At 53.2% G+C, this 20,375-nt stretch overlaps 4 protein-coding genes across 4 annotated transcripts; 2 read left to right on the top strand and 2 right to left on the bottom strand.

The window, feature by feature from the left end:
- Nucleotides 1–238: 238 nt before the first annotated feature.
- TGME49_247040 (hypothetical protein) lies at nucleotides 239–8,250 on the top strand. Its single transcript, XM_002367040.2, has 6 exons — nucleotides 239–3,592; nucleotides 4,056–4,889; nucleotides 5,384–5,451; nucleotides 5,975–6,166; nucleotides 7,106–7,150; nucleotides 7,656–8,250. The coding sequence occupies exons 1-6, from the start codon at nucleotides 1,391–1,393 to the stop codon at nucleotides 7,735–7,737; spliced, it is 3,423 nt and encodes a 1,140-aa protein (XP_002367081.1). The 5' UTR covers nucleotides 239–1,390; the 3' UTR covers nucleotides 7,738–8,250.
- Nucleotides 8,203–12,402, bottom strand: TGME49_247030 (hypothetical protein). Its single transcript, XM_002367039.2, has one exon. The coding sequence runs from the start codon at nucleotides 11,472–11,474 to the stop codon at nucleotides 11,058–11,060; it is 417 nt and encodes a 138-aa protein (XP_002367080.1). The 5' UTR covers nucleotides 11,475–12,402; the 3' UTR covers nucleotides 8,203–11,057.
- Nucleotides 12,403–12,474: 72 nt separating this feature from the next.
- Nucleotides 12,475–16,305, top strand: TGME49_247025 (hypothetical protein). The gene is made up of 2 exons (XM_018780808.1): nucleotides 12,475–14,981; nucleotides 15,369–16,305. The coding sequence occupies exons 1-2, from the start codon at nucleotides 14,610–14,612 to the stop codon at nucleotides 15,762–15,764; spliced, it is 768 nt and encodes a 255-aa protein (XP_018634946.1). The 5' UTR covers nucleotides 12,475–14,609; the 3' UTR covers nucleotides 15,765–16,305.
- TGME49_247020 (high mobility group protein b1, putative) lies at nucleotides 16,032–20,273 on the bottom strand. The gene is made up of 5 exons (XM_002367038.2): nucleotides 19,351–20,273; nucleotides 18,649–18,903; nucleotides 18,414–18,481; nucleotides 17,639–17,810; nucleotides 16,032–16,803 (listed from the first exon to the last, which is right to left on the bottom strand). The coding sequence occupies exons 1-5, from the start codon at nucleotides 19,600–19,602 to the stop codon at nucleotides 16,771–16,773; spliced, it is 780 nt and encodes a 259-aa protein (XP_002367079.1). The 5' UTR covers nucleotides 19,603–20,273; the 3' UTR covers nucleotides 16,032–16,770.
- Nucleotides 20,274–20,375: the final 102 nt, after the last annotated feature.

Raw genomic sequence — 20,375 nt, 5'->3', positions numbered from 1 at the left:
CTCTCTCCGCCCTCTCCTCTCTACTGGCAGCTCGGAACCGCGACCGCTGTGTACACCCGAGCTTCTTTCACGCAAGAAGCCTCTGTCGTAGCGCCCTGTTTCAGAGGCCGGCGACGAATCGAAAGGCGCGAAAAAAAGCGGCCTCTCCGGGTGGTGGCGAAAAGCAGCTGTGAGCAAACCGAGGTCTTCGCCACCGCGGACCCCGCCGGGTGTATGTACACCCTGCTAGTCGCTACGCCACCCTCCTCCAGTGTGTCTGGCACACATGGCGACTGGCGCGTTTGCGAGGAAAGGCATCGTCGAGAAAAGTGGAGTGACCAAAAAACACCTGACACTCTCTCTGTGAAAAAGTGTCTGTTTTGAAAGCCGATCGCGGCAGGAACGACGTCATCTTTCTGCCGTGGGAGGTGGTCTGGCTGCTGGGGGAACTGCCGGACACGTCGCCGTTTCCGTCCCTCCTCGCTCCCGTTTCCACTTTCTCGCCGACGTCTCACGTCGCTTTTTTGGTAGCAACATCCGCGGAACCGTCTAAACGTGGCGCACTTTTTTCGAAGACGCGCCACAAAGAGGACAAGACAAAGCACCCTGTCAGTGCCTCCGAGCGCACACCCGCCAAAAATCGGGAGAAAACAGTCGCGCCCTCAGCTCTTGCAGGAGACACGAATTAGCCTGCGACTCCTCCTTTTTTGCGGGGTGTCGTTTGAGCTTTGGGGGTGGAAGGCGTACAAAATAGTGTCCCCAGCTGGGCTCGGCACAGCCCGCCTTACCGTCGGATCACAAGCTAGAGTGGCCGTCAACTCGACTGCACGCGGTCCCGTGAAGCCTTTTTTGGAAGCGAGGACAAAACGGGCAGGCGGAATACGGATCACGCTCTTAGTACGTCGTGGTAGTCATTTCGAAATACGCCAGAAAAGCAGCAGAGTCGCAGCAAGGAACCTCCTTGCCTCTGTTGCTCCGCCGTTCTCTGTCCTGGGGTACGGGACAGCGCTGAGCTTCCTTCTCCAAGAGAATCTCGTCCTAACGGTACAAGCAGGTATAGCGTTCTTGACTTCTTGATGCTCTCTCGGGTGTGTACTTGTTACACCGCGGCAGCTTGGAGTGGAGCTGTATGTACGCCTGATTGGGCGGCTCCCGCTCCAGCGTCCCCAGAGTGACTTTTCTGCTTTTCACTCTAGGGTTTTCTCGTTTTCTTCTCGTCGCTTCTGTCTGTCTCTTTTCCCCTCTCTCCCCTTCTTCCCTCTGGTTCCCTGATTCTCTTCACTCTGTCTTTCCCTTTCTTCGCCTGGACCCAGGGCTTTTGCCTCGGCGTCTCCTCTTCTTCGCACACTCCGGCGCATGCGCGCGGCCGCGCCGGGGCCTTCCTCCCTGTCGACGACCGCATGTCATCACGATGGAGGTTCCTCCAGCGCCGCCCTCTTCGCCACTCGTCCAGCGGAAGCGCCGGCTGGATCTGCCGGCGTCGCCAGAAGTTTCGTCGCCTCTGAAGAAGCAGTTGAAGGGAGCGCACGACGCGAGCCCCTGCGCTGTCTCGGCCTTGGCGCGCCACGCTCTTGACGCCTGCGCGTCGTCCGTCGGGACTTCGTCTGCACTCGGCAAATCAGGAAGTGCGTCAGAAAACGACCCCTTTCTCCTCCAGGGGCAGAAGCTGGGTGAGCCTGTAGCTGACGCTGCGCTCGCGCCTCTCGCTGTGGAGGGAAAGACTCTCTCGCCTCCGCCTCCTCTTGCTATTCGCTCCGCGTCCCCAGCTCTCTTGCGCCGGGTGCCAGTATCTAGTATGACGCCGGGGAATCTCTTGGGTGCTTCGACGGCCTCGCTCGCTGGCGACGGAAGGACCGGTGCTCAGGACTCCGCAGGTGTGGACCACGTCGCGGCTCTCGCCTCGCGGATCCCTCCACTCTTCGCTTCACGCAGAGACAGCGAGGGCATCGACCTAGGAAAGACTACCCTCGGCTCGCCCCTCCGAGTCCGGAGAATGGCTGTCGACCCCGTCGCCGGAGGCGCAGCCGATGGTGCCCACGCGGTTGGGACCGCGGGGGCCTCCGGGGACGTCCGCGGCGAGGGGACACCTCGACGGGGTCACCACGTTTTGGGCGCCGCCGGTTCAGGAGCTGCGTCTCCGATGGACTCGCGGGAAGATCTGGGACGGTCGCGAACTCCGCCGCGCCGCGGAGAGACTCCGCGGAACTCTCTCTCGCGTCTCGACTCTGTGCTGCCTGCCACCCCCCCCCGCCTCCCTTGTACCCTCTTCTACGAGCAGCTGCGAGGCCGCGCGGAGTCTCCCCGGAGCCCCGTGGCATCCTCCGTGGTGGCGCCGGGGCTCCAGGCCCTGGGGGGTGAGGGGACACCCCTCGGCGGGGCCCGCAGGCCCAGGGACTCCTTCGAGTTCGCTCTAACAGACGAGGCCGCGACTCCCTCGCCGTTCAGTCGGTCGAAGCGGAGAAACCGCGGCGAGGAAGGCTCACCTCTCCGCGGTGACCCGGCGCCCGTCGAGGTGGGTCCCCGCAGCGAGGCAAACGAGAGACAGGAGAGACGCAGCGAAATGATGGAGGCGCAGTCCCCGTTTCGCCGGTCGCCGATCACAGGGAAGAGACAGTGCGTGGTGTCGCCGATGCGGCTGACGCCCGCGCGCCAGAGCCCCGCGTGCTTTCGAGACGGGCGCGGTGCGCGAGGTCCCAACGACAAGTGGACTTCTTCCTGTCCCACCTGGCTGAAGCGACTTGCGAGCTCGACTCCGGCCTTCTTTCGGGGCGTCGCGCCTCGAGAGGGGAGCCCTGTCTGCTCGCGGAGGCCCGCGGAGGGGTCCGAAGACGGAGACACTCCCCACTTCCTCGGTTCGCTCCTTGCCCTCGCAGGTGTCGCATCCCCTCAGGAGCAAGGCGGGGAGTCCAAGCCGGTCAAGGGCGACGCGCGGGAGAACCTGAACGCGCTGTTGCATGCAGTGACCGCACTGAAGCTCGAGACGCTTGAGAAGCTGAATCTGGGGAGAGACCTCGAGCGCCTCTGGAGACACTACCGCACTCTACGGATCGTCTGCGACCGCGAGCACGACTCCTCGCGACGGCTCGGCCTCTCTTCTCAAGTCTTTCCCGCCTTCCAGCGACTCACTCACGCCTCGGCCTCAGTCGGCTCCGTCCTTGCCTCCGCGCCCCTCAACACGGCACAGCCCGGAGAGTTGGAGAGTCTTTCAGAGGCCTGCAAATCTCCCGGAGCGCAGACGCCGTCGCAGCAACTCGAGGTTGACGACATCGCGCGCATGCTCTGGCTAGCTCCCCACCTCCTCGGCTGGCGGTACAGGCACCTCAAGACCTCGGCCGGGCCTTCTCCGCGCCTCGCCATGGGCGCGGCCGCCCTCACGACATCGCCTTTAAGTCGGAGACGCCGCCCCGCACCCGGCGAAGAAGAGTCGGCGCCGCTGAGCCCGCTAAAGCGAAATCTGGTCCTCATTTCTGGAGAGCGTCTAGCGGAGGGCTTGGAACTGGAGCTTCTGGAGTTCGTCCTCTCCCCCGAAGACAAACAGGCCGCCACCCTCCGCACAGCGAAGGAGCCTCTGGGGCCTCCACACCCAGCGAGAGACTCTGAAGGCGCGCCTCAGGTGAGAGCAAGAGAATTTAATCGAACGGGGCGAAACGAGGCTCTCACGCCGAAGAAGGTACACGTGCATGCAAAGAGGAGAGACTTTCCCTTCGAATAGGACCTTTTCTTCCGCCGACGCTATGCGTTGATTTAGATACTCACGTCACGGGCAAATATATATATATATATATATATATATATATATATATATATATATATAAATGCAGCATCGGGGGTTACTGTGAGCGTAACGGTGACAAACATACTGGTCACAGTGAATTCTTGTTAAGAGTGCATGCTCGCAGAAGATTTTGTGGAAAGGCAGATGCCCGCATCTAGGTATTTCCACACACGGGTATTCGTGTCTGTACATCGATACTCTGTGTACATCTGCATATGTAGAGAGGCGTCATGCGTCTGCAAGCAGCTGTTTTGCGGGTGCGAGATTCCGTGTCGCCTTTTCTCTGTGTCGTTCGATGTAGGTGGTGTTGATGTCACGGGAGGTGAATCCAACCCTCCGCTTGGTCCAGTTCCGGGGCGTCTTGGTGCTGTGGGTGTTCCTATGGCAACTGGAGTATCTGAAGCAGCTCGAGGGTGCGTGCGACGTCGCGCGTTTGTCGGGCGTCTTTGAGAATGCGTGGCTCTTCCTGACGCGAGGCCAGTGGGTGCCGGGATTTCATCCAGACGCGACCCCGCTGCCGCCTTGTCACGCGCTGCCGCCGAGACCCGCAAAGACGCTTCTGCGGTCTCCGTCGAAAGGCGGAATTGGACGCGATCGAAGTGCCGGAGACCCTCTTCTGAGTGCGCCGAAAGCTCTCAGTCCCCAAAAAACGGCCCTTCTGTCCGCGCTCCTGTCCAAGAGTTCTTCGCCCATCAAAAGTGCACATAGCAACTCGAGCAACTCTCCAATGGCGCTCTCGAGTCCGTTGTCGCGGCGACGACTGGGCGCGGCCTCGCCAGGGGGGTCCACAGGCCTTCTGTCGGCGAGCACCCCTACGCGAGGAGACGAGAGGGGCAGGACCCTCTCTAGGGACGGCGCGCCCGCGCAAGCCGAAGGTGAGCGACTGGTGTACCGCCTGTCCGGTGCAGACACGCGCCTCTCCACGTCCTCCGTCTCCTCACGCATCTCCGACAGCTCGGGTGTAGGTGCAACCCGCGCCGGCTCCCCAGTGTCGCCAGCCAAGAGCCCGCAGGCAGCTGCCGAACAAACGACGCCGCGCCGGGACGCGAGCGCAGCCGACGTCTCATCTCCTGTATCCAGTGTGAGGAGCGGCTCTGCGGGTGCAAGCCCCATCTCTGAGAGGCTTCGACAACGCGTAAGTGACGTGAGTTCTTTCTCAACGGTTGAGTGCAATTCTGATCTGTTACGACCCCCCTTCGCCGTATCTCGCGCGACTGGCGTAGCATTCGGAGACGGAACGAGTGGATCATCGTCTGCACGGCATCGACTGAAAAAGCGCTCTTCAGCGTGGCCATGGAGACGGTGGGGGGGGCGGTTAAAACAGGGACGCGAGAAGAAGGCAGGACCCAGTCGTGGAGACCAGAGGAGGCAGGGTCAGGATAAGAGAGGAGGCGAAAGACAGGGGGGAGGGATGTCGCATGTAGACAGAAGTGCCAGTTGCTGACAGATCGGTCGTTTCGGGCGCGTGTGTAGCATTTGTCTGAAGAGCAGTGTGTCTCTTTAGTGAACGAGTGTGGAACAGGGCAGGAAGGCATGCACGCTGAGGGAGAACGGACCTCGGTTCAACTGTGATCTGAGGCAGTTGATTTCGAGAAGTTTCCATGTGTCTTTGCTTTCGTTGCTTGGCAGACGGAGGCACGTCGACAGGCGCGCCTCCAGCAAGAGGAACTGCGGAAACAACGGGCGGGTCTCCACCAGTAAGCCGCGCCGAAAAGTCTTTGGCATTTGCGATCCGCTGTCTCAGTTCCTCTCTGTGTGTTCATGTTGGGTGTGGCCTGCGGATACATCTGGTCCGCACAACGGGGGTAGTTCGTCAGACGTTTCCTCGGCTGTGTCTCAGCCTGCTGCGCAGCTCAGCAGGCTGTTTCAGATCCGACCCCAGTCCGGTTTGTCGTGCATGCGCGTGGTCGTGGTGTGTTAACAGAGACACGGCGAAGATGCCAAGGGAGACGTGTGTGTGTCACTCCTCCCCCCATCTAATAGCATCTCGTAGCTCAGTCGGATGCCGATAAAAGAAACAGTTCACAGATGCAAAAGTGGGTGTCTCTGCATTCTGCGGAGACTCCGTGGAAGAGGCTCCGAGGGGAGAACTGGATTTGTTTTATCTCACGCCGACGCGTTCAAGGTTTACCTAAAGTGAGAGGTTTATGTAAGACTTGCGTGTGCCCATTGCAGAGGGGAAAGTCACGGACGTTTAATCTGTCTTTCGTTTCTTCTCAGGGAAGCCCGGCAATGGTCTAACGTGCGGTGGGTGTTGAGCTGTCTACTGGATGCCTGTGTGTATCGCGACCCGCGGAAAACCATCGATACGCGCGTGTTTGTTGACGTGTACATCGCAAAGTCAAAGCTTCCCCTTCGTCTCGACGTTGTAGAAGAGTGTCTTGCGACGCTTGCCAGAGTCGCCCCTGACATGTGAGTCGACAGTGGAGAAGTGCGAAGGCACCTGTGGCAGACGGAAGGCCTGTGAAAAATTGTCTCGGTTCCTGACAGTACGATGACCCTGATCATACTAGTATCTGAGAAGAGGAAAGTGAAATAATAGAAAGTGAAACGCTACAGAGCGCTGGTGTACCCCGGAATTCGAGAGTGCCTTGCTCATGGCGAAGTCAGTGCATGTTCAGTCTCTAGTCTATCTACACGCAGGCATACATCAGAGGTGCAGGCAGTTATGCAAAGCGATTTGAGGAGAAAATCGTTTTTGGCGGTTCCATTTGTTGTACGGGCTCAAGCGTACAGAAACGCCGTGCACACTGTATGTGTGGCGTCGTGTTCACGAAGGCGTAGAAGCGAGTCTCCGCAGCGCCCTTGTACGCTCGTGGCTTCGCGATCGCACTGTGTTGCTTCGTTTGAAAGGAAATCAAAGGGAAGAGGGTTATTTTTGCACGCACGCGATTGCTGTGGAAAGTGTCAGCGGGAAGGGTCGAGGGGACGGAGAAAAGATTGGACGAAACACACCGGAACAGAGGACATTCGCGAGGGGGTGGGAACGAACGCTTGCGTGATACAACAGTTGGGCAGTGGACAGAAACCACGTCCGATGTCGTGACATTGTGTTATCCTGGTAGCGTGGGGGGGCTGACTTTGGGGAGCCGACAAGAGAGAAGCTAGGTTGAGGACGGAAATGGCGTGGAAACAGGTGTCCCGCCCTTGTCAAAGGTGCTGCGAGTGGAAGCAACGCCGGAGAAAGGTGCATATACACAGTCGTTTTTTCACGTGAACGTCGCTGTCCGGATGTGAGAAAAGTGCGTCTCCTGTGAATGCATAGCCCGTGTGTAGGTGGGCTCCCGCTGGCGAAATGCACTTTTTCAGTAGAAAGACTCCGTGGGAATTGCTCTGCGTGTTTGTTCTCAGGCTGTCGTTGAACGGTTCCGTCGTCAGCTTTGCATCGGCCTTTGAGTAAGTCCTCGTTATCTCTGTCTGTCATCCTTGTGGCTTCGGGGGCTCGCATCCGGCCGACGGTCGATGATGGAGAGGCGTTTTTTTGGTTCAGATGGTGTGTATGTGCATGGCATCGAGGCGTGCAATATACAAAGGATGGCGGGGGGGGGGGGGGGAGACGGCACAGAGTTTTTCTTTAGTAACTGCATGCTGCTTTAGCTGTCCTACAACGTGCTAGAGAGAAATTCCCGGTCTTAAGGTGACAGCGTGTGTGCAATTTGCAAAGCGGGTTCGGAAGTAGTGGAACTCGTTCTTTCGTCGGTGCAACTTGTGCTGCGCTTCGATGCAAAATGAGCAGACCCGCGACTCCGAGCGACAGAGCGAGGTCGTTGCCAGTAGTTCCCCTTCAAGAAAATGCCTTGTTCATTCGAGAGAACAACATTGATGAAGTATATCCTAGGAATAAACAAGGAACATCTCCGAAGTCATCCACCTCTGCTAGGTGTGGTGTTGCTGCCTGCAGTGCGGCCGCTTTAGTGAAGCTCGTTGATACGCGTGTGGTCGAGGCCCAGAAGGCAGCTGCTGCGTTCGACACGACGATGTAGCTCCAGAGCGCCCTTCTTGTTATTTTGGATGTTGAATTTGGCGCACGAAACCAAGTACGCACCTGGGAACTTGCCCCTAGTCAATGAATGTCCATTTTGTGCCGCTCGGACGCTTGACCATGAGGGGGCTAACCAATCCCTACCTGTACAGAATACCGTTCAGACGGCAACTCGTGAAACGCGTGCGATGGCGGTTCGTCAAATGTATCGTTTTCGCGTGTTTCGTACACGTGCCGTATATCTTTCGCCTGGCCAGGACGCCGCTGCCGCAGAGATGTCGATTTCCTCAAGTCGGGTTCCCGCAAAACGGAATAGTCCAACTGCTTTTTCGTTAAGAAAGAAGTAACTGTCGCCGACAGACTAATGTTTTTCTCTGTAAACTGCACCGAACAACTGCAGCGTTTGCCTGTGTGTGCCTAGCACATGCCCGCCAAGTTTCGATTCGTCGTGTACCGTGAGAGTAGACAAGGGTATATCGACGCTTCACGCCTTTTCGGCGATTGTTTCAAACTTGAGGTGTGGCAGATCGTTAGAGGCGTAGGAAAAAGAACGTACAACATGTTGTTCTCAAAAGCGCCCCCCCCCCAGTGTAGTGACCTGACCCCATTTCTCTCGAGTTTCCCCGAGCTCACTCCCAGATGATGCCTCTGGAGGGACACGCGGAGTTAACTGAGGTGGTACTCCAGGTATGTTCCACAACGTAGGTAGAGTGCCACACACCTGCGCTTCGTCGTCATCGTCGCGCTCCGTCCCCGAACGCTTCTTAACATAGAAGTTATCACAACTCAAACGCACCTGAACAAACTTGACCTGGCTTCCCTGGCACGTTTCCACGAATAATGGTATACCTCCGGCGGATCAAACGGAAATGTTCACCTTCGACGGGCACTCGATGGAGATATACATCAAAACGCTTTCCGGCGCACGAAGCTGCTCTCCAGGCAGGCTTCAGGTCACAACAAAGGCTTCCATCGTCAGCTCGATCGAGTATTCGGCAATGCGCGACACTGTATAGAGTACAGTTTCTCCTTCCCACATACAATGCAAATTCGCACAGGGACATGCACTTGCCCCAAGCGGCACACGTTTTCTCCGTCGCATTCATACTTGCACGAAACCTCACATGTCACCCATCACCCCGTTGCTCAACGGTTAAACCCGTGCCTGATTATGGACGCCTACGCCTTTCCCCGGTCGGCATGAAAACGGTCTTTTGCCAAGAGACTCCCGACTCCCATAGTACTCGTGAGGCTTCACACTTTTTTGAATAAGCACATTTCTCTTCCCCCTAGCGGAACAATTCCCCGACACCCGGAAAGGGCAAACAATATGTAGGCCTCTCGGTAGGCTTGAGTCATCTTGTGTCACATCAAAAACACGCAGACTGCGAACGGCGGTCACCCCCGATTCTTCCACAAACGGAAGTTTCCGTCGTCGAGAAACCACTGAAATTCAGCTCTCAGGAAAACCGCAAATTATGCAGTACCTCAGATCGCGCATCCAAGTTACACAACTGCGATGTTTCCCCAAGGGAGTCCGCATTGCGTCTTCTTACCAATTCAACGTGTCTTCAAAACAGAGAGCCATCATGGTCATCCAATTGATAACACTGGGAATCCACGTGAAGCTCTGGCCACATCATGTGTGGAAGTAAGAAAAGGCTCAAAGGCAACACGCAACTGCCACACACAAGCGCGAGGCACACGAACTGATCGTACCACCAGTCGTTCAGTCGCATAAAAACGGTGTTACGAGAATGCTCTAAAACAGCACACTGTGCATTCCAAACAGTGTAGCCCAGCTCTGCAGATGGAAAGCAAGATAGCCATCCTTGCCCCTAATAACAACGCTAACACGAGACTGGGAAATATACGCCGTCGGAAATCCACCACACTGCAACCACAATGTCAAAGCAAGTAGTATTGTAATCCCTTGTTCCAACAACGAATCCCATCCCATACGCGCCAGTTTGTCTCAATCCATGTCATCACTAGCTGACTGCGCCGCCGATACAGTATCTGTACAGCTGTTATACAGAAACCCACAAGAACTTCCTTTCATCGACCCAAAACAGAAAATTACGGCATACGCACTACCTGAGTATCGGTCATCGACGACACCATCCCATGAATTCACGTCCTCGACGGTCAGTACAGCTTGTCAGAGTAGACACTGGAGCTGTGGTGAAAATGCACCTTTAAACGTTCGTTTCCGCCTCGGTCGAAGAATTCGCTTCGTGAATACAAAGCACCCTCACGAACGCTTTCCCCTCCAGAAGTTATCAAGTCGTTAACATGGCACTCTCAGTTCGGTGGCACGCAGCAGAAAAAACCGCTCAAATTATGAACAACATATAATCACGACGGCGGAAAAGAACACCTTCCACACGCACCTGTGGATGGTCGCTGGCCAGTCAATTCCCTTGACACCGCTGTAGTGTCAAAGACTAACTTGGTTAGTGGGATCTCGACTGCAACCCAACACGGATTCTGACATTTCACAATTCAGTTTTTAGGCCAGAGCCTCCCAGCAATCTGCCTTGGATCCTACGTCGGGCACGACTCATTATGCCATTGCCGAAAAAACCGTATTACCATTGATTCCCGCCACCTCTTCAAGAGTCGTCACGCTCTTGGCCTATGAAGATAACGTCGCCTCCGTCGTATCACTGCATCTCCTGGGCACCTCTTGTCAGTCGCTTCACAACTCGTGTTCGACCACGCGTCAAGACACACGAAACATAAACTTCGACAGAACGTCAACCATGAACATTATACTTGCGGCCTCGGTTGTACGTAACACACCGTGGGATCCATGCTCGACACAACCTTACCGCGCCATATACGTCAATTGAAACGATCCTTTCCAACAACTGCGCATAGAGCACCACACCCGTGGTCCTCTATCCGTATCAGCTTCTGGAAAAACACACCTGCCGAGGAAACAACTTAAGTCTCGGAAACAAGGCCGCTGAAATCCTAAAAGACACTGACTGAGCAATGCCACCGAACCTGATTTTGTCGGAAGTTGTGGATACTACGGGAGGACGCGCACTCTACGACACACCGGTTTTCAGGAGAGTGCCGTAGAAGCCCAGAAGATGTCCCTGAGAAAAGGTACTATTCGCATCTTCTCTGCTACACGTAGAATCATGCCACTGAAAAAACGCGGAGAGACGCATTTATGACACAGTACCCTTTATTAGCAGTTCTCTGCGATATCACAGTATTGACGTGTTTTGGTCCTCTTTCATCGGCATTCTCCGTCGCCAGCAACATAGACACGATTCCAGTTCTGCTGTCCATATGGTACCTTTTCAGTCAGTCGCCTCCTTGGCTTGACTCAGCAAGGGGCGGCTGAGACGGCACCTTTTCCATCACCTCCAAAATGTTTTCCAACAGCTGAATTTCATTTGCGTTTTTCGACAACTCAGCCCAGTGTTCTTGCATGACCACCTCGTTCAAAATCAAGATGACCTCTGCCTGGCATATTGCTTCGTCATTGTTCTTTACAATCTGCGCGTTCTGGTCCAACATGGTCTTCATCTTCCTTACTGCGCACTCCCATAGTCGGCTGGCGTCTTCGACCTTCTTAAGGTCATCCTCAATTAAACGGGACACATCCCGAAAAACACAGGCAGCCCCTCCAACAAATCGCAGCGCCTCGCTTGCCTCCGCCATGGTGTCCTTAGTATGGTCGCTTCTGTCTGGCACACGTTCGCAAATCTCTTCGCGCATTTTGATGCGATGTCTAACCCGTGCAAACTTCGAACCTTCCACCAGGAATGAATGCACGTAGTGAAATTCAATTCTGAACACCTTCGAAGCAGATAGGCGGTCTGCCTAAGGAAAACTGCTCTATAACTGCGTCACCTCCGGTTTCCACAACTCGGATTGGTCTTCCCTCACACATACCACGTGCTTCTGGCTCCGAAAAAGATTTGGATCTCCCCTCATTCAACAGAACTGTTGCATGAGCGTAGAAGAGTGACTGGAATACGCTGCTTGTCTTAACGTGACCAAGCCCTCTCGTAAGGGCAGATATCTACCACGGGAAGTCGTTCTCTAATGCAAGCGTCTGTTCTTGGCCACCCCTATCAGCATCGGTTTTCACCCACCACACAAAAATTTCTGCGAGCCTCCTCTCTTGCTTAAAATTCACGAGACCGAAGGGAAAAATCATGCACTACGGGACGTCTCGCAAGGAACGCAAGAAGGTAGAAAGGAAACTGGTCGCATCGCTGAACTTCCCTCGTCGCAAACCCAGGCTACGTCATTCTGGACATGCACAAGGGACAGAGTGTGGGCTTGCACAGCAGAACGATCGACTGCGGCTTATCACAAAAAAGTATTCCAAGCATACAATATGGTGAAATTATCTGTTGTAATCTACCACCAGCGCCAATCCACAAACAAGTCGAAGCGCCACGTGGAAGACGCTGAGGGCGCCAAGCTTCTTCCCATGGTTGATGGGAAGAGGAAAAACGTTAAAGCCACAATGCGAATGGAACTTGTCACAGCCTTTGCACACTTTCCGTTCACGAAAACCAAACACCAAACGGCAACCACGCCATTCCTATACACTATAGCATTGGATGGTGTGGTGGAACAGAGTCTTGAAAAACGCGACTGTGATAAACGCTTCCCACTGTGGCAGGTGTCCCCGTAGGACAGGCACCGGTGTCGCCCGCAGCTGGGGTGGACACGGTAGTGCCGCTATGATCGTGACTGAATCGTCGCGGAGTTTACCTTGCGTCTCTATTGCGAAAGTCTTTTAGGAGTGCCTTGAGGGTGCTAGCGAAGCTCCATCTTCCCACGAGACTACGTAACAGTCCGTATCGGCTGCTGAGTTTCCGATTAGTTTTCCATCTGGTATCTTCAGATGCCAGTACACAAGATCCACTCTGCTTAGCTTGCGATGCAGTGTGGTTTGCAAATTACGAAGTGGCTGCCGTGTTTGCAGCGGCAGCCGCACGGCTGGCACTGAGCCTTATGCCCTCTCGCTTGTCAGATCTAACACGTGACGGAAGTTGAAGGAAGGGAACCAGGAGAGACGTTACGAGGTTCCACCATGTACACGCTTGTAGTGGTTGGTTTTGTAAGGGCAGTATGCAGTGGGTACTAGTCGGACTGTGTGAGGTCCGTTGGCACGGAGCGCTCACTTGCTGCAGCACGACACAGGCTTGTGGTAGTTCTCGTGTGACGTGCCGGGAGAGCGGGAGGGCTACCTTCTTTACTTCTTCACTTGTATAAAAGACATTCCGACGTTGCCTGATCCACACACGCGCTTACATGTCAAGAAACAGGGGGTCACCTGGCATAGTTAAACTTGCACTCGGGGCGAATGTAGTTTCTCTCACGACAGTCACTGTGTCCGAATCACACTGTAAGTTTCTCTTTGGTCACGAGTTCATCGGCCTAGTGGACACTGGATTGCTTGAAGTAAGGTACATTCCTTTTAAGCAGTCAGAAATCCACTTGCAAGCGAATTTTGTTGTAACGCGCGAGAGTCTTCTTTTGGTGCTATGATGTTGCAGTGTTAAGGCGGAGGGAGTCGGTATTCGGGGAATTCCACAATGTCGGCCATCTTTACCGGCGAGACGTGTGGTCCAGTTCCAATGCACATCAGCACTTTCATCGCACGCCCCCGTCAACACACTAACCGCAAGCTACAGCTTTCAGTTTAGACCCCTTCAGTATCTAAACAGGGTCAGAAACCTGATGTTCAGCTGCATGAAGTTTCGGGTGGGGGGGAATTATGCTGGAGGAGGATGTAAGTTCAGTTCGATGGAAAGGAAGAGCAGGCGAAATTCGGCTCCGGCTACAAATAACAATTTTCGCAGAAACGGTGGTGCACTACGCTGCGATCGTATGGGAGAGAACCGTGCAACACCCAACACTGTCATTAGCTTTACCTCTCTTCTTGTGACCGTACCCGATCGCTGGCGTGCAGAAGGCGGACAGACAAGGGGGGATGAGAGATGGCAACGTCAGCTACACACACACACACACAATTTTCTAGAGGCATTTTTGGTTCATAGAGTGCTGACGTTATTTCGAATTGAAGGAAACACCGCCCGTGTGGCCTCAGATAGGGATGGAATAGATCCAGACGAGACATGATACGATACCGGGGCGCGTCCCTGCTCCCGAATCCAAAATACGGCAGAAATGTTGTTTTTTATTCATAATGCTGGGTTGCATCCAACAGCAACAGTGACCGCGGCATGGCGATGAAACTCTCGTAAAAGGTTGAACGTATTGCAGCTGCACGTTGTACGTGGGGGGGCTTATGGTGACGAAACAGCTTTTGTAGCGTCATAACAGCACAGGCGAAACACGCTAACCAAAAACAAGCCGGGTTTTCTCAGTGATGCATTCACGGATCGAATATTCATTTCGTGTAGCAAACTCACCAGTGCACCTTTTTGCATACTCCACGGCTCAAAATTTGTTGAGCTTTTTGGCTGTTCTAAATCATTGCTAAAGTGCCTCTGAGACGTTTTCGTCTTTGTGGTCGGTGACGCATCAGCTGCCGCCTCCATTACGACACTTTCCTGCGTCTGGCCACCGGATGCATGGCAGTTGAAAAGCAGTTGTCCTTTGTATGAACGCGAATCACCCGCCTTGATGCTTATTATTTCAACCATAGCATGGAAGAAGCCGTACTTTGGGGGCTGGGTGGAATTACATCGCCTACCAGTGACACGTGAACCGATATGCCGGTTTCAACATAACGTTATCCTGGTTACTCTTCCATAGAAGAGCCTACTGTGTAAAGTGTTGGCCCAAAAGAGTAGCGATTAACGCTCTTCATGGAACTGTACACTGAATAGAGACAACATATAGTAGTTCGGTTGGTGTTGGGCATCAATGGATAAACGCGATTTTGCAGGTATTCCCCGGGCGTCTGCAACTGGAAAAGCGTCTGATGCAGGGGAACTGGAGGTAGACGAACATCATCGGGAAGAGTATCTGTTCTCCGGTCTTCAGCACAATGCTAAGTTCCAGGTCAATGAAAGGCTGTGTGTAAATTTGTTCGAGCATTTCGTGGACTGGACGAATGTGCACTGCCTGAATGACAGTTGCCAGGAACCGTTCCCGTCTCGTGATTGGAGAGCTGGCAGACCTAGAAAAGGACAACGTTTCGTGTCCAGTGCAGATGATGCTCAGCTGATTATTCACATTCCATTCAACCGCAAGGTGAAACTGATGGGTATCTCCCTCGGAATCCACCCAGACCAGGTATGTTTTACGAAACTGCACTTTTGTACCAGCGAAGCAGAAGCACACAGACCGCGAGTTCTTGCGTGATCTCTTTACCCCCAACTCATCTAGGGACCGACGGTCCTCAACCTGAAAAAAAAAGCCAAAGATAATCCTTCATTGCACAACACAGAATCACCACCGGAGTTTTCGGCAAAAAGGGTCACTGGTCGTCTGCCATACAATCTGTGATTGCTCGTGGCAACTTCAACGCTGCACTCAGTCGGCATATCCCTGAGTCTACAAGGATGAGTTTACCACAGACAAGAATATCATGGGCGCATAAGCACACTTTCTTCGGTTGTCAGCTCACTTGTCCTGATTCTAACGTCCTTTCCCGCCTACGTGTGCTCTTGCGAAATTCAGGTGCAGCACGGGCCATCTGTCATCCACTTGTACAAGGACCTTCCAACCTTTGATTTCAGTGACGCCGTTTCCGTAAAGCCCCTCCACACGCTGCATCTTTTGCCTGAAGATCTCTGCCGATCTCACGACTCGACTGCCCAGTCCCCTAAACCTGGAAACTCTGGTTCGAAGCGAGGCTCTTCCCCATTCAATTCTTCAACCCTCGGACCTATAGCATCGGCACGCAATTTGCCACCGACAGCGGTCCCCCTCCCTGCGCTCCTCTTCGGTGTGACTAGTTCACTGTGGCTCTTTATTGAGGAGAATCAAGGTGGGAAAGACGTGACAAAAATTTCTACAATGCAGGTTTGGGGAGTTCCTTTGCAGGATATGGATGTGAAACACATCCGCCGCTAGCATTTGAGAACCCATTTCACAAAAAGCAGCTGCTACGCCGACGCAGTACTTTGAGATCTTCGCAAGAAGACCCGATGTTGCCTAGTCACAGTTCTCACTTCCCGTGGAGATCAGGGAATCTTGTCTTTGTGAATCATCGCGTGGCTTCATGTGAACCCAAAGCGCTTTTAGGCTACCACGATCTACGGAATCTGTGAAGCACGAACAGTTTCTGTTTAGTGTAGTGCTACTTCCAGAGAGTTTGCGCTTGACGCCGGGGTGGGCAGGAGACTGTTTCGAGAGTCAAAACCATGAGGACCAGGATTTTCCACACGCTTGTTTCAAATAAAAAAAGGGGTTTGTTGTTTGCAAGCGTAGAACATTCCACTCAGTCGAGCTAAGCCAAAAAAATGCATTTGCACCAATGTGCACCATGCACGACAGTCGGCAAATCGAGTGTCTCAGTGCCCCTACATACAATTAGTCGCTTCCATTGCGGTGTACTGCAGCACTTTGCCCACAAAGAACTTTCCACCGCAAAGCATATTATTGCGGAAAGGCGTGCACAAGTCAAGATGTATGCAAATAGGAATGGACATAACGTTCTTTCAGATACTCTCACGGTTACTGGCATCCTGGAAAAAAAGTCGTTACGCCTGTATTTTGGAACTCATTGATTCAAACACAAGGACACACACTCCTAACAATTCCTGACAGAAAGGCGAAAATAAACACTGTGCAAACTGTTGATCTTGACGAAGTTTTGGCAGTCCACGACCGAGCAGTTGAACGCTGGCATCGCGTGCCATCATCTTTATCCATGCTATCAAGAGAGAAGTATCGGAGAGCCAGCCAAAAACCTACTGTTTATTTCATGCAAGTCCAACACAGTCTACGGACCTTGAAACCGCATTCCTTTGAGACATAACAGAAGAGGGTACGGCGGCAAAAAGTCACTAACGCTGAAGAAAACGACCGTGAGCGTGACTAAGAAAACCTAAGACGAGCTTCGATAGAAATGGGGAGCCTATTTCTTTTTCAGTCCTGCCCAACCTTTTGCCTGAACGCAGTCGGAGGCCACCCACGCGCAACATGCGATGTCCATCCAGTCACAAGGAATCGGGGAAACAGACGGAATATACGAATTCGAGTCTTTAGTTCTAAAACAGATGAAACGTTTAACTAAGTCGAGACACCAACATTCTTGTGAACAATTCTAAGCTTTCGCAGGCTGTCTACGGAAAAACACTGACCATAACTCGTGGGCAAACAAAGAGCAGTCGATAGTAATTTTCGATGGCAGGACAGTGACTGAGAGTCTCATGTTACGCCGATGTGAACACATAAGATCATCGAATATAACGGTATGCATGATGTAGCTAGTATCTTTATGTGCTTAACGCCGGCATCACTGTCCCTCTGTGTGCATACACTCACAGGTATTACCTCTGGAACCCTGTGCCGATTCTCCACCAGTTTCCACAGTTGTGTCTTCCTTGGAATACTTGTGTCTCTCTTCTTCTCAGACACACTCCACCAGCGTGATTAGCTGCATCTACCTACGTGGATGCGGCTGGCTGCACAAGCGGAAGCATCCATCTGCACTTGTTTATTAAGTATGCAACGCTTTATGCCAGCGTACTCCCACAAAAGAGTCTGCTTCTAAAACTCTACCAAGGTCTGGAGTAAGTTAACAGTGGAACATATCCTGTGTGAAGTAGAAACGTCCCTGGGTATCCACTCCAATGCTCTGCCCAATGATAATATCTAACACTTTCAGCTGTCAGTTACAGGCCAAAGCGAGCATCGGAGTCTCCCATATACAGGTCCTCATATGCATGTAAACCACGCAAATACACTTGGACCTTAACACGGAGAACTCCGCAGAAACTAACCTCGAGAGCTTTGCGGGCTGCCTTGTTTTGCTGCTCGTTGAGTCCGTCCTTGAATTCAGGCTGGACGCCGCCGCCTGCGCCTTTGAAGGCTCCCAACTCGCGAAGCAAAGCGTATTTCGGCAGAGATTCGTGCAGCTTTGTTCCTGTCAGAACACCGTACTCGATCACGTATCTGCAACACATAAAAAACGTAACAACAACACACAGTAAATTCCGTGCATCGCCACTGATATCACCCTACATGTACCTATCTGTAAACAACGATACATAAAAATGTATATATATATATATATATATATATATATATATATATATATATATATACATGCATACATACATACATTTGCAAAACACAAAGAAGTCGGACAGCAATTGCCGTACATCGCCACACCAACCAGCACGCATGCATTTATCTGCAAATAGCGACATATAAAGGACGGATCCCGCCGCAAAGCGTATTTGGTTTAAGAGAGAGACCAGCTTCTTCACGCTTCACTTTGTTCGTCTCACTGTTTCATCCTGTCTATAGTGGCAAATATGCAAATGCATGCACGTGAATTCTATGTCTTTTTGGCTTTTCCTCAGCTTCTTTGCCGCAGCGCTTCGACGATAGAGAGAGAAAAACGAATGGCGCCAAGAAAGGTAGGAGGAGCACGGAGCAGGCAGGGAACTGGGAAGGAAGAGAACTTTGAACAACCACCAGCGAGCACGGTGCTTCTCAAAGAAGGGAGAACTCTCAAAGCAAAAATTGCAGCCGTCAGGTGTACGTGTTTACCTCAGAGCGATGAGACTGTTCGGGTTCTCTTCATACAGACTCTCGTAGAACGCACGAGTTCCTTCTCCCTGAGCGCAGAAGACACCCGATTTCTCAGGAAAGCATTCGTGGGCAAACACGGAAGGCTGAAACACCGTAAGACTGAACGAATGCCAGCTGTGGATACATACCCACCCACACACAAACACAGCGGCACCTGGACAGCTCATGGCCTTCACGATCGGTTCGAACTTACATTGGGTGGCGTGATGTGTTTTTGTCCGTCTTTGAAGTATTTTCGCGCATCGTTGGGAATGTCTTCCTCTTCTTCTCCTTCGTCTTTGTTCTCTTTCTTCCCTCTCGCTCCTCCACCGCAACTCCTCTTCGTCCCTGCTGCGGTTGTGCGGCTGCGGCTCTTGGTCTCCGTCGACGGAGATTTCGTTGCTCTTCTCTTCGCTTTGGGTCGCGCCGCCGAGGCCTGGCCCTTGGCTGCTGTCTTCTTCGTCGCTGGCTGAAAACGAAGAGGGGACAGTGACAAGTGAGGGAAGTGAGGTGACACACGGGAGAATGCACAGAGCGGTGAGGATGGACGAACAGGGAACGCGAGACAGCACTGCGATGGATGAACAGAGAAAAACTGTTTCAACCAGGGCGTCTTCGAGATCCGGTTGTGCTTCTCAGCTTCCCCTCTCCACGGTCTCGCGAACGCCCTTTCCGACGAGTGTACGTACACCCCTGCAGCCCTCACTGCACCTCATGGGTACACGGGGTGTAGATACACCTCTCCCAAGGTGAAAGTAAACCTCCGTGGTGTAGGCAAGTGGTATCGTGCCACAAATAAAACCGCTGGATTTCAAGATCCGATGACAACAAGCTGATTCCACCTCGGTTGTGTTCTAGGCGTCACAGAAAACTCCCCTCCACTGTTTTCTGCGAAGGAGACTAGAGCTTTGCGTACCGATTTTGGAACCTTTCCACGCGCCTTCTTCTTCGCCGGCTTTTCTTCATGATCGCTGTCGTCGTTGTCGTCTTCACTGGTCGAGACCTCTTCCTCCTGGACCGTCTTCGAGGGGCGCTGGTTCTTCGCAGTCGTCCTTCTTTTCTTCAGCGGCATCGCGTCTTCCGAGTCTTCATCCTCCTCTCTCTGAGGCTCGCTCTTCATCCTTCTCTTCTTCAAAGGGACGTCTGAGTCGCTGCTGCCATCCCCCATTCTGACGGTTTTTCCAAGCACAGCAGAAGAGCGCAGCAAACCAGCAAGCCGAGAAAGAAGACTCCGACAAAGTGTCCTGCGATTTTGACCGGCAGACAGCGACGAAAGATGGAGACTGGATTAACAGGAAGGAAGCGCGGGAGAAGAGAGAAAGACAGAAGACAACGGCCTGAGCTGCCTCTCCGTCTTCGTTCCTCGACGAGGACAACAAATGGGGGTCGACCTTGAAATCTATGGCGACATCCACGCACAAACAGACCTGAGACACTTGTCGCATAGATGCGTTGGACAGAAAGGTGGAGACAGAGTCGTTTTCCAGAAAATTGCGAAACGAAGCGTGAGAAAACGGCAACGAGCTTCACACGCGTCGGCGTCGTCACTGGCGCGCGCCAAGACAGGAGAACCCGACACCGCGGCGAAAGGAGAGAAGGCTGCAGAAGAATAACATAAAAAGGCGCTTCAAGTCTAGGAAAAAGAAGGGGAAGCAAGGAAAGTTGTAGTTTTTACAGGGAACGCAAGATGATACCGGAGGAGGCGCAAAAACAGGGAGGACAGCGGGAGACGATCCAGAAGAGAAGGCGCGGAAGAAAAACGACGTGGCGCACAAAAAGAAGACCAGCGAGACTTTTTCGCAGGAAGAAAGAACATAAAGTCGAAAGAGGGGAGGGAACGAGGTGATTCCAGAAACGGTAAAGTGACGGGCTCTTATTTGGCTTTGTCTGCATGCACGGTTTTCCTCTCTCCGCTCCGTGTGCATCGAGCTAGTTCTCTCG

This window comes from Toxoplasma gondii, chromosome XII (genome assembly GCF_000006565.2).
Source record: "Toxoplasma gondii ME49 chromosome XII, whole genome shotgun sequence".
NCBI lineage: Eukaryota > Apicomplexa > Conoidasida > Eucoccidiorida > Sarcocystidae > Toxoplasma > Toxoplasma gondii.
This window is presented reverse-complemented; position numbering and strand designations above follow the sequence as displayed.